At 49.6% G+C, this 15,834-nt stretch overlaps 3 protein-coding genes across 3 annotated transcripts; all 3 read right to left on the bottom strand.

Moving 5' to 3' along the window:
* Nucleotides 1–4,345: 4,345 nt before the first annotated feature.
* LOC131285914 (neuropeptide receptor npr-1) lies at nucleotides 4,346–7,120 on the bottom strand. Its single transcript, XM_058314768.1, has 4 exons — nucleotides 6,725–7,120; nucleotides 6,079–6,661; nucleotides 5,341–5,829; nucleotides 4,346–4,497 (listed from the first exon to the last, which is right to left on the bottom strand). Exons 1-4 carry the CDS (start codon nucleotides 7,118–7,120, stop codon nucleotides 4,346–4,348), a joined length of 1,620 nt encoding a protein of 539 aa, XP_058170751.1.
* Nucleotides 7,121–9,206: 2,086 nt separating this feature from the next.
* Nucleotides 9,207–11,001, bottom strand: LOC131285913 (protein NDNF). Its single transcript, XM_058314767.1, has 4 exons — nucleotides 10,932–11,001; nucleotides 9,849–10,863; nucleotides 9,653–9,778; nucleotides 9,207–9,570 (listed from the first exon to the last, which is right to left on the bottom strand). Exons 1-4 carry the CDS (start codon nucleotides 10,999–11,001, stop codon nucleotides 9,207–9,209), a joined length of 1,575 nt encoding a protein of 524 aa, XP_058170750.1.
* Nucleotides 11,002–12,103: 1,102 nt separating this feature from the next.
* LOC131285912 (uncharacterized) lies at nucleotides 12,104–14,161 on the bottom strand. Its single transcript, XM_058314766.1, has one exon. It carries the CDS (start codon nucleotides 14,159–14,161, stop codon nucleotides 12,104–12,106), a length of 2,058 nt encoding a protein of 685 aa, XP_058170749.1.
* Between the last annotated feature and the right edge of the window lie 1,673 nt (nucleotides 14,162–15,834).

The following is a 15,834-nucleotide window of genomic DNA, read 5'->3' as shown; positions in this document are numbered from 1 at the left end:
TAGCGGAAATCGGTTCCTTTCGTTGCCCCTTCCTAAGTCGCATCCGGGACGCTCGCAAACCAAAGCATTGTATTGATCCACATACATACATATATTTATGAACGTGTCGAAAATTAACGACCTTGTGGATGTGCTCGGGAGGCGACAGGGATTGACGCAACCTTTCATCCGATCCGATCGGGTGCTAAGTTGTGCCGGCTCTACTTTCACTGGCTTGGGTTTGGGAACCCCGCGGAGTGTGTGGCTTAGGTAACGCGAAAGATTCTGTATGTCGTCCCCGGGCACGCGACTACTTTTCCTTTCGAACGCCTTTCCGATTCCGGTCGGAATTTTTGCCGATGGTTTCGTGAAAGTCGTTAACGAAATTGGAATATTTATCCCCTCGGACAGGATTCAGGTTACTCCTCCGATCGAGAGGGAGGGAGTAGGCTGGTCGACGACCTTCCTTCGTGGGAGGAGAAATCAATGTTGACATTTCTTCGCCGTCGCGTTCCTTGACCTCCAGAGTTGACGGTCAGAACCGGTACCCGGAAAGAACGTGCCGCGTCAGACAAAACCGTGCCTCTGCTCCAGCGTACGAACCATTCATCCGATTAAAAGGGAAAGTTTCTGTCTAATCATGACCTAAATCTTGTTTTCTTCTTTCCGCAGCGATGGCATTCTTCGGTTCCGATGGTTTCCCTCGTCTTTCCCTACGGTCTATTATGGGCGGTTCGTCTGTGAGATGGTGGTTCCTCGGTTTGACATTGACCTTACCTAACACTGCGGCGGTTTCACCGTCCAGGGTGGGGGAAGGGGAAAAGATCGTGACGAATGGGTCAGCACACCACCAGGTTCGTAGAGGCAACCAAGTGTAGAGACTAATAAAGTGTACCACGGGTTATAGCACGGGTCTCTCTCTCTCTCTCACCGTAGGTATCATTTGCCGACTACTCCAACGCAACGAAAGAAGAAAGGAAGGAAGCTGAGACACGCCGCGAAGATGAAAGCCGCCTCGTTTTGGGTGAGTATAATTCGGCCCGGATTCAAACCGTGAACAATCGGGCCACACCACCTCCTACACGGCGCTGCCTTCGTCTTCCAAGACCCAATTGCCCGAACCGAAAGCTGGTGGGGATGGTTTTCCGGATACGGAAGCGATGAGTGGCAACCCAGAAAACAAGCTACAATTAACTAAGAGCCAACCGTCAAGAGTTTTTGTGGCTGGAGGAGGGAGATAAAAAAGAAATTGAATTATTTATGTCATAGTCTGGCGAACGATGAGTCAAATGTTCACAATTTCTCCAACATCTTTCACCAGCTTGTCAAAAGGGGGTAGCATTTTAAATCGGTGGATGAGGGTTGATGGTGTGCGATGATAGTTCCCTGACCATGACCCCTCCCCCTCGGGTGCGACCTCGGGTGCGTTTATGTTTTTGCGCATTTACCCGCGAGATAAGAAGCGCCACTAAACGTTGGGCTGTAAACAACTCCGCCGCTTGGAAGACGACGGAGTTCGTGGAATTGAACTATAATTTCTCCGACATCTCTACCAACCAGCAGCAGCGTGTGTCTGCCTTGTTTTCATGTGGCTGATCTTATCGCCAATTGTTTCCTTCCGGTTGCTATCGTGCTGCAGGCCTTGTCGCTTTATACTCGGTTCAATGTTGTTTACTTTTTTTTTTATTGCTTACTTTTACGTTATTGTTTTAATTGATCTTTGTCAGTTTACAACTGGATCAGTTTCCTGTGAACATGCTCTTGTTGATTTAAAGACAACGCCGTAATAAAACAAAATCCAAAAAGGTTCACAATTGAATAACGTATCTTATAAACTCAAAAACCTTTAAATGACTATAAAAGTTTTTATAACGTTGAATTGATATGAAATGATGATTCAACGGACTATCTGCAAAATATTTGGAAGGTCAACTTAATAATTCAAAGCAGTAGTTTACTGAACAACACTGTGTTTAATAGTTCTATGAAGCATTGTTCACGGTTCTTTCGAAAGAACGATTGGAAAACTGAAGTTCAAACAGGAAAGCATACCGGTTTATAATAGCGCGGGACTCCGAGAATTGTGTCGCACTCAGTCTTCTAGGAAATACTTGAACAAGTTTTGCATTAGTTAAAAACAGGAAAAATAACCTGTAAGCGCCGCTGAATCACTGTGTTTAATAATGAATGATTTAAAGTAATACACAAGCTTTAATATTTTCAAATGCCGTAGTTCAGTCGGCAACCTTTTAAAAAAAGATTAAAAACAGAATTCTGGCCACAACCAATAACTTTTTTGTAAAATAACTGAATCATGCTAGGTTTCGGTTCAATGCCATTCATGCGAGACATACGGAAGTTTATTGGGTAGACCCCAAAAAAAATATGATAATTGGCCTTGACGGCTAGCAGAGGAATTAAAGAGGCCAAAAATTATACATTTGCTCTATTCCGACCGTTGCGCGGGGCCATTTGGGTCTTTGTGGAGAAAAAAAGATCAAACGTTTGTTGATGAAGAAAATACAAAAAAGATAAATTAGCCCAACTTCTCCTAGTTTTGCAACATTCGCATGCTATTTTCGACTAATAGAGTCACCGTAACAGACAACACACGGTGTATGGGGAGGGGGTTCGCCATTTGCCAAATAAAGCGGCGTTTTCTGTCGCTTTTATGTAACGATCCACCAGACCGACTTTGTTCCACCTGTTCGCTCGACACACATATAGGGGTGCCCTAGTACCGTTTGGAGTTTTCCATTTCGTATCATTATGTCAGCGTTCCCCCCCTCCGACAGAGATGGATGATTTTATGCATGTTGCTCGAAATAAAACTTCCCGTAATTAGAAATCGTGATGATCCTCCCCGCGTTTTCCCGGCGTCAAGTGAGAGAGGGAGTGTTTAGAACCGTTCCCGTTTTCCAATCCGTTACATCACCACACGAATGCACTCTGCTGTCGTTTCCCATCGCCGGAACAATCGCATTTTGCCGGGTCGCCTTTATACAGTGGATTTTTCCACGTGCCATGGTCGGGCCATACTACTTGGAGGGCAATGGCTGGATCGAGCCCAACACTTGGCCACCAAATGGGTTACAAAGGTTCTTCTACACTGCGCAGGGTTTAAATATATATATTACTGACTGGAACGGAATGGACCAGCGCACCTACTCCCCTTTTTCCCCATTCGTCTTTGACACATCAAATCAACACTCTTCCAATGGCCGATGGCCACAAAATATGTTTTCGCAGCACATCGACTTTTCGAGCGAGTTTGCGGTTTGCCGTTCGGTCCGTTTCTTCGCTAAAGTGAAAGTAAACAACGAAAGCTGGCCCTCCATCGCCACCACGGGCACCCCTTCACCACCTGGCCGGGCCTGCCGGACCCATTGAGGCCACCATTGAGGCACGTCGGGATCGAGATTGGGCATACACACGATACAATAACCACTACCCCGGCTATAAGAGACTCTTTCTCTTTCACAATTTTCACGCTCTTCATGGGCGCCTACGAAGGTGGCGCATACTGATGACCGCAAGTGTTGGGAGGGGACCACCGCGGGACACCCATCCTGTAGTGCCTTCCGGCGGACATACCACACACACACACACACAGAAGCTACAAACGCCACGATCAGTATTTTCACCAGCGATTGGATTTGCTTGGGAGGAAGGTTTTGCAAGTCTTTGTTTGCATACAATCGCCAAACCGGGGCTGGATTTCCGGTCACCGTCACTATGTCATTAACCAACAAATCGCGAATCGAAGTAGCACTCGATGTCGAGAGATTTTATGCTGTTTTATCTCACTTCAGATTTGGTCTCGGGGGTCTTTTCGCTAACCCATCCCGAGTTTCTTTGAATGGCACTTAAATTAAAGCACGTGCTGCTTCGATTGCGCTTGATTTTTGAGGTCAAAAGAGTGGAGTTTTCCTTTTTCCGTTGCCTTTCTTTGTGCCGTGGTGTGTTTTTGAGAGGCCTTCCGCAAGCGATTTCCTTTGCCCAGTGTCGGCGGGTTTGACGCGCAGCGATTGTGAAGTGAACTCTCGTCGGATTCGACGTCGGAAACAATCTCCGCGCACCAGCTGACGTTTTTACCGGAATGAACGGTGAACATTCGATCCGATTGCGATACCACCGCGCGGGGATCACTGACACTGGGGCCGATTTTATTTCCACACCAACCACCAACAAGCCCACACTTATCATCATCTGAAGCTCGACCAGTGGCAAAGGAGGCTCGAAAGCGGTGCACTCTTGGATCATTCAACGCACGCAAAACATTCCACCACAGGAGCAGTCGAAATATTGATAATCTGGTTTTGGTTTGCCCCTCCACACACTCCCAGCGTCGCGTGGACACACACACTTACTTTTTCGATTTAATTATGGTTTCACCTCGCCCCTTCCGTACATCCACCGACTGCTGATCCGTCTTCTCCTCTTCCTCCACCTGCACATTCACACTCGACACACTTGCGGCCGTCCGGCTCTGTTTGCCCGCCTTGCCGATTACTTTAACTAAACGCGAAAACGAATAAATCCGGAGCACGGAACGATCATCGACCGTGTTGCGGATCGTTTCTCGATGTCGACCCTCCCGATGTCCGCGTGTGCCAATCGGTTTAATCGTGCCGTGAGTGACTGCCCGTGTCTTAAGTGTGATGCGTGTGGCCACCCTGCCACAAAACGAGCCACGGAGACGCCCGTACCAACGATCAGCTTCGACGATGACGTTCCACCACCAACGGCGCCCAACGGATAACGGCGATCTCTAGCGGACGCTCCAACGGGCGGGAGGAGGGAATCCGACCGCGGGTAACTGCTGCACACAGGGAAAGCGGTCAGGAGGAGGACGGTAGCGAAGGAACAAATTAAAAAGAAAAATAAAACCGGGACAACGAGCCGACCCCGTATCCGACACGGTGCGCGGCCGACAATGAACTGATCCGTCGGTTCCCCCAATCGAGGCCTTCGCAGTCCAAGCTCTGGATCACAAGCTGCCGTACGCAGCTCCAACATTCGTTTATGTTTCACGGAGAGAGCGAGCAACGCGCGATCAGCTGGAGCTGCTTCTCGCGTCGCGAGAGAAATTCCACGAAAAGAGATCACACGCCGTCGTTTGCGCGTACAGTCTCTTTGAACAACGTTATAGGCTAGCTGAACGACATTTTACTGCTCATGAAACCCTGTAACTCACTCCTATGTGGTTCTCAGTATGTGCAATTTTGGATGCAACAGTACCTGAAACAAGGTGAAAAGTTATCGTTTCTTGAAGGAAAGTTTCCTTGAGAAGATTTATTGGAAAATTAATTCAATTCCATTTTAGATACATTTGTAGATGTTAGTCGCCCATGTAAATACCGCCATCTCGTTGTGCCTCCGCACCTTCACCACCACCACTGTTCCGCTCCTTCGTCCCTCGGCCACGACGGATCTTGTGGAGCCCACGCCGGCACGGTTCCATCCAGGTACGCACACAGTACGCCTTCACGAACAACGTAAAGCGGATCGTTTCACTGAGAAAAGTGTACATCAGCGGGTTGAGCACCGCATTGACCATCGCAAGGATACCGAACGAGTAGTGCAGGTTCCAGTAGGCGCTAGTGTTCGCCTCGCCGATCATTTTAATCAGCAGGAAAATCCACATCGGCAACCGGCAGATGAAAAACACCAGCATCAGTACGATGATTGCCTTGAACATGCGTAGTTGACGTTTTCTCCGGTTCGCGGACGCTTCGTTGTTGCCGGCCTGAGGTTTCGTCTGGGCTTCCGGGAGTGAGGTGTCACTTTTGGTTGGCTCCTCGCCAACGATGGCCGTCGTGTTGTGGTGCGGACAGGTGCATTTGGAAGCTTCCGAAAAGGAAAAAGATGAGTGTTAAAGGCGTTCCAGGGAATTTTTCTCTTGTCCAAAAAGATTCTGTACTGAAATGTTCTGGTAGGATTTTATTCTTAGAGGTTGGTTGAATGCTTGAGTGGTTGTACTGAATTTTCACAGGTTAATATGGAGACTTCAGAATACCAAACAACTCAAGGTCAACTAAACAAGGCAAGAAAAAGGAGGGAATCTTAATGGACTATTAGAATTGCACAACAACTCACTAAATACTGATGCTGGCGTGCGTCGTTCCACGATCGGAGGAGGTAATGTGTTGGTGGTGAGGGTTTTTTTGTCGTTGCTACTCGTCTCGCGTCCCGATCCGCAGCTCTGCTTACACTTCTCCTGTTTGTTGCTCCTCCTGCCCGCTTCGATCGGGTTCCGCCGGATCCAGATTTCCTTCGCAATCACACCGTTAAGCCAGCAGAAAGCCCCGAGCAGCGGCAGAAAGATGACCACGAACACAATCGCAAAGTAGTAGCTGTTCTTGCTCTTATCGGTGGCGCAAATCGAAGCCATATAGTAGCCGTTGATGATGGCGCCCGGTTGCTGCGAGTCCGTGGTCAGCACCACAATGTCGAACACCTCGTACAGGGTGAGCATTGGACTGGAGATACCGGCACCCAGGCCCCAGATCAGCACGGCACAGGTGACGCAGAACCATCCGTTCGGCTCCCAGGTACCCTTCATTAGGCGCACAACGGCCATATAGCGGTCGAGGGCGATCGCTACCAGTGTGATGCTGTTGACCAGCACCGCCATCGTTTGCACGAACGGGGAAAACGTGCACATGAGCTCCCCTAGGGTCTGTTGTGGGATGAAGTATGTAAAACTCTTGTGGCGTGGGTGCTAAGAGATTGCGAGTCTTACCCAAAGTGAGTTGAACTCGGTATTGAACTGTGACAGATACACAATCGAGGTGACCGTCACGAAGGCAATGTCGGAGAAGGCGAGCGACAGCAGACAGACACGGAAGAGGTGGCGCTGCTCGCGGCGTATGTTCGTGATGATGGTGACGACGTTGCCAAAGATGGCCATCACCATCACCATGATCGCAAACACCGTGAACACCGTGCGCTGCTCGGTCGAGAGGTTCCTCAGCGAGTTCTCCCAGTAGCCTATCATTGGCACCCCCGGACCGCTGCCGTCGCTGTGCTCTCGGGAAGAGGCCACACCACCCGTCAGCAGATCGGCTCCCACCTCCGCACTCCAGTTAAGCGCCGTTATCCAGCCGAGCAACCTTTCGCTCACCTCCACCACGGCCATGCTGGCAGAAGCAAAGACGGCACAGCCACACGCCAAGAGCGCAGAAAAAAAAGCGCAACGAAACCTTCCCGAAAATGTCTTCCACAAGTCGGTGGAAATTGGATTAAAATTTGAATTGTCCTACACGACACACCGACACGACACCGCATAAATCACCACCCTAAAACACGTACACTTTTCGCACGACGCCAGCCGGAAAACATGTGTCTGCACAAATCGTGTGTGTCCCCGGAACCGGCCGGGAAATGCAGAACGAGGCGCAGTACGACGATGGGAGGAAAAATTTGAATTGGAAAGCGAAATCAACCGAACGCGAGCAGAAGATTCTTCAACGCTTCCGTTTGCTTCCAGCCACAACTAGCACCGGCTTGGAGACTCTGTCACGGACTGAAAATATATGTGTCTTACGGTGATGTGTTTTATAGGGCTAGGAAAATGTATATCGACGCCGAGTGCCCGTTCGGAGGATGGGTTGGAGGATGACTTATCGTACGCGGTTATGCTAACGCTACAACAACCCCTAATCGGTGGTGCTACTGACTGATAACGGGTTTTCCGTATCGAAGGTACCATGGACTTAAGATTGGACATTTAGGGATACTAGTTTTTCCACTTCAAATAGAAGAAAGAGAATGTAGGATCTGTTTATAAAAGAAATTGAAAAAGTAGTAAAAGTAAACAAATTACCCCAATAAATACCAAATTTCATTTGAAAAGATAAATTATAATACCAAATAAAATGAGGTAGTAGGATTTACCCGCAGGCTGAACACTGTGATATGACATGTAGACGTAGACTATCCAAAAGAAAAAAAAGCATCCCTTTGGCGGGCCAACACGTTACGACGGGGGAAATGTGATAACGGATTGTTACTGTAATCGAACACAAACGATACTACAACAGAAAAAGGAAGGATCCACCAAAAAGGGCGAGAGAGAGGTTAACAAATCTGGACGCACAAGAGAGGGTAGGTGCAGCGAAATGTACTATAACACCCACCTCGAAGTGGTGGGGGGGGGGGGGGGGGAGGGAATTGATGGCGGAAATTAATTATTCCCGATGTCAATGGATCGTATCGAATATGTCGTCGCCCTCCCGACGGGGGTGGAAATCGGTTCCAGCTTCGGCTTACCTGGTGCTCATTGTAGTTAAAGGTACTTGACATGCAATATCTCTCTCTTTCTCTCTCTCGATGATCGTCGATTAAATTGCATCGTCGGATATGGAGACGCTTGGTGTTCTGTTAAACTGCGATGCAAAGCGAACCCCCGGTCCGTTGATAAAGTGTGTGAAAACAGCAGTCAATTTTCCGTACCGATGCCGCCGAGTGGAAAAGTGTCGATGTGCGATTGTTGTGAAAGTGGAACACAAAGGCCCGGAACGAGCGAGAGCGGTTACTGATTGCAATGTAATAGAAAATGCAAATCATATCGCAAACAAATCCCATCCGGGCATTATCAGTAAACAAATAGGAGGAACCGAAAATAGGAAAATGCATTCCGAGTACTACGGTATGGTGAGAACTGTGATTGGATTTTTATTATCATTGGTTAATTTGATTTCGTCACGTCGTTTTCTTTAGAACTATGGGCCATCAATGAAATATTTTTTGCGGGTCTCCTGTAGACGTCCTGACGTTGTAGAGTTTACGGTAAAATGAGATGAAAATGGAATAACCACTCAGCATAACTCCTGGTTAATCTTAGGGATTAAAAGCTTATAAGTAAGATGCACTGAACAGGCTTAAACATTAGATATATGCTAAATTCGTCTTTCCCGGCAAGCTTTCTGTTCTGACGAGAAGAAGGAGGACCCTGCCTAAGCTACCATGAAGCGAGATCACGGCAAACAATGTTTCGCAAAATGCAGCTGTAAGCGATTTGTAGACAAAACTGCCAACGTTCGTCCGCTCTTGCCTCTCTCTCGCTAACCTAAACTAGAAAATCCTTATAAAGGATTTGAACTGCGCTGCATAATAAGAGCTCCTTCGAGCAAGCACTTTCCCCTGTTTGTTGCAGTTGGCGGTTTTTGGTTTACGATACGATCAAGTTCAATTATATTTACACACACACATCGTCGAGGAAGTTAAACATTGCGATGTGATTGTTGGAGCTGCTGTTGCTGCAATCCCTTGCGGTTGCTGGTCCGTTTCGTGACTCCCGTCGTGGTTAGACTGTTCCCGGCGGTGGCGGCGTTTGCGTTCGCTGTGTTCCGGCGCTTGTGGCCACCACCCCGCTTGCGAAAGCCCCCCTTTACAATCAGCTTGCCGGAGGCAGCGCCCGCGGGCGAAAGGAGATTACTGTCGCAATGGGAGGATGTCTTGATGCGGACGGATTTGTATGGCAAGCTGCGGCCTCGGGGTGGTATGGCGGTCACGAACACCGAGTAGTAGTGCTCCGGAAGTAGGTTCGGAATGTCCAGCGAGAGTGGATTAAAGTCGTTGCCATTGCTGGAACGAAGTAAACGGTTGTTATTCTAGGCCAGAACTTGATGGACTTCTAGAGTCAAACTATTTGGAAGGTCATACTCACAAGCAATGTTTGTTATGGAACTGTGGATGGTTGCAAACGTCCCGGTTTTCCAGCTCGCAGTAGGTTGGAATTTTCACATTGTTGTAGTACTGCGTTTTGGAGAGTTTAAACACGTACACACAATATCTGTGGAAATTAGGGAGGAAAATTGTTCTTAGGCAACACTTTTAGTGTAACAAAGTAACTTGTCACTCACGTAACATCCTTTTCCGGTGAGCCGAACCATGCGATCGTACTGGAATGGCACTTCCGGAGCGGCACGAGCTCGGTGATGGTGGTGTTCGATGGCATCCGCGGCAGATCGATGAAGTCGTCCCGTGAGGTAACGGCCATCTGAACCCGGTTCATGCGCGACGTATCGTCGGCCTCGTACACCCGAATCAGATATCGCTCACCGGGTCGCACATTCCGCACGACGATCGTCTTCGGGTAGTACACATCCCGCACCGGTTCCATGATACGGTGCTTTTTCTTAAGAATCTCCACGTTCACCGAACCGCCGCAAGGGGTGAGATGGAGCTTGAAGAAACTATTTGGCGAGCGCTTGGGGACCTTAAAGTTGAACAGCGCCAGCCCACCGAGCGTGGAAAGCTTGCCCACGACCACCTTTCCCTCGACGAGCTGCGTGGGACGCGTCCGGTTGAGCTGGACCTGGGTCGAGCCGAGCAGGAACGAGAGGTTGTTGTGCTGCGAGTGTATTGCAAACACGTCCACAAAGTAGGTAACGTTTGGTTTCATGCCGCGAATCAGCTGACGAGTCCTGGTGCCGGTGCAGACGATCGTCGTCCCCACTTGCGCATCCACTTTTCGCTCGTCCCTCGGAGTCAACCGGTGCAGGAAATCGTTCACGGCGATACTATCACACGCTGGCCGATGGATGGAGTTGCCCAGTGCCTGGCAGAGGGTCCGCTGCCGTCGCCCGGTACTGACCGCCAGGCAGTAGTTCATCACGTGAATGTCCAGCTTACTCTTCTCCCACTTTATCATGACGACATACCGACGCCGCTGCTGTTGTACCTTGATACGCGACGGAGCGGTCATATTACGAAACGGCCAGCCACTGAACTCCTCCGCGCCCTTACGATTATAACCCACGCGATAGGGACAGCTACCGTACGGCGCTAATCCCGTCACGTTCACAAGCACTTGATACGACCCGCGCTGCGTACAGGGACGAAAAAATTGACTTCCATCCGTCTGCGAGGCAATGTCTGTGAGGGGTGAGAAAAAGGAAGGAAGTTTGTTTGCGACTCCAGCATCCCATCGCTCCATCACTTACAGCGTCCTTCATGCAGCACCCACCAGTTCGGAGTCGCTTCTGAATCATCCTTCCTTCCGCAGGCGGGCATTATGGAGATGGAAAGTGGACTCGTTTCCGGCAGATGAATTGTGAATCTAAGAAGAACGAGGCGTTGGAGAGACGGAAAGAACAGAATGGAACTCTATAAGCGACGAGCGAAAGGATTCCCATCAACCTATCGGAGTGAACACACTTCATCATTCGATTCGCAAAGCGGAACCATTTCCAGACAACTCTAGAAGCAGTTCATTTAATTCATACAGATTTAATTACAGTGATTTGTCATTTTTATGGTGCCGTTTGCCGTTGTCCGGATCGCCGTTCGTTCGGCGTTCGAACTCGAGGAATATTAGACGAGCGATATTTCGGACGCCGCAGACGATTTGTCGTCGCACAGTTTTATTTTTATGTCTCACGGGCCAACTTCCGATTGGTGGACTGTTTTTTGGGGGTGAGCAAAGATGGAAACGACTTGCCAAAACCTAACTGATGGTGTGACATTAACGGGACAAATCCCTTGATAATATTGACTTTGGATGAAACAGGTCTAAGATTGTCCGCACGTACCGTAGGTTGAAGGATTTGGCACGGATTCACCAATTAATGGACCGCTTATTGCAACTGCCAGCCATCCAGAATCATGAAGCGGATATAAGGAAACTTTCGTGAAGTGAAGTAGTGGGTCAATTAAATCAACGATGGTTGTTTTAAAGTATTATTCAGCGTTTTACATCTCAGCTAGCAAACTGTAAAGTAATTGATGTTGAATCGTCAAACCTCCCAATGGCAACACAAACGGGACAAGTAAACAATTCAAGGCTTTCTAGGATCTTCCCCAATGATAGCTAGCGGTTGAATGTTTGTAGTAGAGACATCCAGTTGAAAGGTACAGGATAAGGTAGGCTATGATCGCTTTTTTGCATCAGAAAACGAGCGCGAATCAAAACAATCCTCGCAAAAGTATGTTTTTGACTTGAAAGTGACTATCATTGCGGTGGATCCTAGAAAGCCTTGAATTGTCTACTTGTCCCGTTTGTGTTGGCATTTGGAGGTTTGACGATTCAACATCAAATACTTTACAGTAGGATGTTCTACGTACACTGCCGGGGTTGCTAGGTGAGATGTAAAACGCTGTAACGTTGTTATTCTCTCTATTTGAATGGTTTACGCGCAATTTTCTTCGCCTTTTTCCCGCGTGACAGATCTCTCGATCGAAGCTTCACTTTGGTAGACTTTTGTTCTCTCAGTTGTAGGTGAACCAGTGTCTGGTCCCACCGGGAGTCCAACTTCTCCAGAAGCTGCTGTATCCAGGCGGTTTTGGAGATGAGTTCCAGAAGGAACATCACCAAACACAGAGCCACACCGATCGCGTACAGTGCGAACGCACTCTGCAGATGATCCAGGGTCAGCACAACCTCCGGCGAGGCGGCCAGAATTTCTGCCTCGCTCAGCTGCCGGTTGTGCTTGATGTGGTTCAGAATGGTGACGTTGTAGAGGAATTCGCTCCACAGTTTCTCCATCAGGCCCATGTCGATGAGGTTCGAGAGGATGCGGTTGAATTTGGGCAGCAGCGGGAATCCCTTCTCCATGATCATCTCGATCTGCGTAGTAAACACGTCGGTCGATAGGCCGTACACCAGTCCATGGTACTTGGTGTTACGCACGTACAGACGGCTCATGAGGAGGGACCGCTTGCCGGCAACGACGGCATCCAGGTTCTCCAGCGAGGGCTGGAACTCGGGCGAAGAGTTGTAGCGCTCCGACACCAGCCTGTCGTCGTCGAAGTTGTTCATGAACCAGTCCTCGCTGTCCAGCCGGCCGCCGATGGGAATGTTGCTGGCAAGGATCTCCTCGATCGAGTCCACCTGGTAGGCTTTCGGTGGATCGGTGAGTATCGTGAACAGGATGCTTGTGTAAATCGTGGTCACATTTAATCCGTACAGTGCCAGCGCCACGAAGAAGATCCGCAGCGCGTGACACCCTGGCCGGTTGTTGGAGGAAATGCACAGGAACACGCACCACGTATTGAGAAAGCACATGGCCAGCTGTTTGTGCGGTGCGGCCTCCGGTAGAAACTGTCCCACGAAGCGCCAGGCGAGCGCCGAAATCAGCAAGACGAATGCAAACAGCTCCCATGTGTTGAGGTCGAATATGAGCACCAGCAGCTTCCAGCGGGCGCCCGTTCCGGCCATCGGCACGAACCAGGTGTGGTAGTCCTGCAGGTACGGCGTGGTCGATCCAAACTCGTAGTGCACGTCAAAGTCAGGGTTGAAGCCACCGGCAATGATGTCGCAGTCGTCCGCTCGCATCAACCCCAGCAGGTCCGACCAGCTGCCATCGTCCAGCGGTTCGCCCCGGTCCATCTCGCTGCACGAGACGTTCACCTTGAACTTCATCGACTGCTGCAGCAGGTCCATGATCTGCAGCTCCAGCCCGTGCTGACAGTCCATGTCGATGAAGGGTGGGGCGACCCGGGTACACAGCAGAAACGTGCACGCTTCCATCTCCGGCGGTACCTTCGGGATGTTGATCATGGCTCGGGACAGGGCCCCGTTGGTAAAGCTCCCGTTCACGACCGTCGCCACCTTGAGCGGCTTCATCAGGCCGCAGTCCTTCGCGCCGTGGTACGGATCGCCGGTGTAGATGCTGTAGCCGGTGGCGTCGAAGGCGAAGGCGAACAGCACGTTCACCGAGTGGTGACCGACGAACATGAGCTGCAGTACGTCGTTCGCCAGCCGTCGGTCGGAGTCACGATCGTTCGGGTTGTTGTACAGCACGATGAACTTCCCGCGCGGATTGAACGCCGCCGTCGAGGCGATGTACGTCATGGCCCGCCGCAGCCCGGCGTAGTCGTCGATCACGAGCACGTAGTAGTCGATCTTCTTGTGGTCCATGAATTGCGCCCTTCTTGCGCTTTCGATCGAAGTGTCGTCCGACATCAGCTTCAACTGGAACATGGAGTGGCCATCCTCCCCATCTTCCGGCTCATCGTCGTACCCGGTGTGATGGTGCTGGAGGTATCCAAGCAGGATTTCACGCGCTGGCGAGCTCAGGTTACGCAGATAGAAGATGACAATATTCTCTATCTGGCTCGACTCGCTCATATGGAAGTAGGTATGGCTCAGTAGCTCCAAACACTGCACCCCGGCCTGTGCCGCCGTTGGACCACGTTCGTTCTTCATCCTAACGAACACGATACCAACCACCATCGGAACGCAAAACAAAAGGACGACCACGAAACAACGCCAATCCCGGAGTCCGATCATCCTTCCAAAGCAGATGCACAACGAAAACTAATCCACACGATGTCATTTGGCTCGCCGTTTGGACCCTTCACCACCTCGACGTAGCGCACAGCTCAAACATCCGCAGCTAATTATAGCCGCATTAAGGTAATTGGTTTACTTACGGATCGCGTCGATTCCGGCCGACCTGGTGTTTAACGTTAAAACACTCTTAAACATGTGGTAACTTCTTTACAAACAGAAGCCTGATATTTTGCAGCTAAAGAGCGTCATGCAATTAATAAGTGCTATAAGGGTAGTTGACGCTTCGGTTTCAAGGTGTGTGCGCGGCAAAACCCGTTACATTAACATCACACCGACATGGCATGACATGCTGCGATTAGGGTAGGTTAACGTTTCACCGCATTAACGTCCTTCCGGTTGCTACCCCCCCCCCCCCCCCCCCCCCCCCCCCCCCCTCTCCTACGACGTAGCAAGGAAACATTAATTCGAACTTTACGTGTTTTCGAAATCAAAAGGTGTTAACCTTAACAACTCTGGCGAAATTGATTCTGCATTAACTGGGTAAAGCTTTAAAACATCTCAACGTTACGTTTAGTAGGAAAGGGCGAGGGTTTAGAGTTCAGAAGGCGTTTGTGTTGAGTTGTCGATTACAACTTCAACAATCTAGTAGTCTATAGTTATCTAGTAGACTGTGCTGAAGATGCAGCAAGGATTATTCTTAGTCTCTCTGTTGGACAAGTCTGTAATCTGCTGTTTAGTCTAGTTAGTCTAGTCTGCGATCTGTTCTGTACGTAGAATAAAAGAGGAGAGTAATAAGCGAACTATATAACCAACAGTTTCACAGTAAATGTTGAGCCAAAGGTTGTCATAGTTTAAAACGAAACGTAACCAACGTCCGCGGTAAATGCACTTTGTCAATATTCCTCTCCGAACAAGGACCACTTAATTTAAACAGTTCAGTTCGGTTGATCGATTGTACACTAAATGGGTACATTTCTGACCCTTTTCTCCGCCTGCAACAGCACGCCACAGCCCACAGTAAGATGGATAACCCGAGACGGGTGGCCCTGTTTGTTGTGCGTTTACTTTGTATCTGTTGACGCTGCTGTCAAGTGAAGCATCATCGTCGTCTTCTGCCGCGTTCCGGGATATATCTGTAGTTTATCTTTTTTTTCTTCCCCTCTACTCTCTTCCCAGCTCCCGTCCGAAAGAAATGCATCTTTCCTTCTTCGTCGGGCTAAATGGTCCTCCGTTCCCCACACGCCCCCCGTGCCAAAGTAATGCGTCGTTGCTTTCATCCGTGGACAATGATCGTTTAATGGAAGGACGGAAGGATTGCCACCGTTTTACCAGGCCGGACGGTGGCCGAGCGATGAAGACATTCATTCGTCAAAATGACCGCTCCTGGTCCTGGCCCCCGGTCCGGGGCGAAAGGCGAACAAGGAATACAAGCGGTTCGCCAACACCTACCTCCTTGTTTCGTGTGTCGTCTCGCCGGAACAATGCCACCACGCTGTAACTCTGTTTTCTAAGTAACCGGAGTGAGTCCGTAATGTAGACATTACTTCACTCCATCAGCTGCACCAGAGGGGATGGGGGTGTGTGTGTGTGTGAGGGGGTTAGTGGAATACCAT

This window comes from Anopheles ziemanni, chromosome 3, assembly GCF_943734765.1.
Source record: "Anopheles ziemanni chromosome 3, idAnoZiCoDA_A2_x.2, whole genome shotgun sequence".
NCBI classification, from domain to species: Eukaryota; Metazoa; Arthropoda; class Insecta; order Diptera; family Culicidae; genus Anopheles; species Anopheles ziemanni.
Note: the sequence above shows the minus strand (reverse complement) of the source record. Positions and strands in the feature narration are given on the sequence as shown.

Coding starts and splice junctions, on each gene's coding strand:
- LOC131285914 (XM_058314768.1), bottom strand. CDS start 7,120: ATGGCCGTGGTGGAGGTGAGCGAAAGGTTGCTCGGCTGGATAACGGCG. Junction 6,662..6,724: donor CCGAGTTCAACTCACTTTGG/GTAAGACTCGCA, acceptor ATCCCACAACAG/ACCCTAGGGGAGCTCATGTG. Junction 4,498..5,340: donor GGAGGCACAACGAGATGGCG/GTATTTACATGG, acceptor TTTCGCGTTTAG/TTAAAGTAATCGGCAAGGCG.
- LOC131285913 (XM_058314767.1), bottom strand. CDS start 11,001: ATGCCCGCCTGCGGAAGGAAGGATGATTCAGAAGCGACTCCGAACTGG. Junction 9,779..9,848: donor TCACCGGAAAAGGATGTTAC/GTGAGTGACAAG, acceptor TAATTTCCACAG/ATATTGTGTGTACGTGTTTA. Junction 9,571..9,652: donor TTCCATAACAAACATTGCTT/GTGAGTATGACC, acceptor ACTTCGTTCCAG/CAATGGCAACGACTTTAATC.
- LOC131285912 (XM_058314766.1), bottom strand. CDS start 14,161: ATGGTGGTTGGTATCGTGTTCGTTAGGATGAAGAACGAACGTGGTCCA.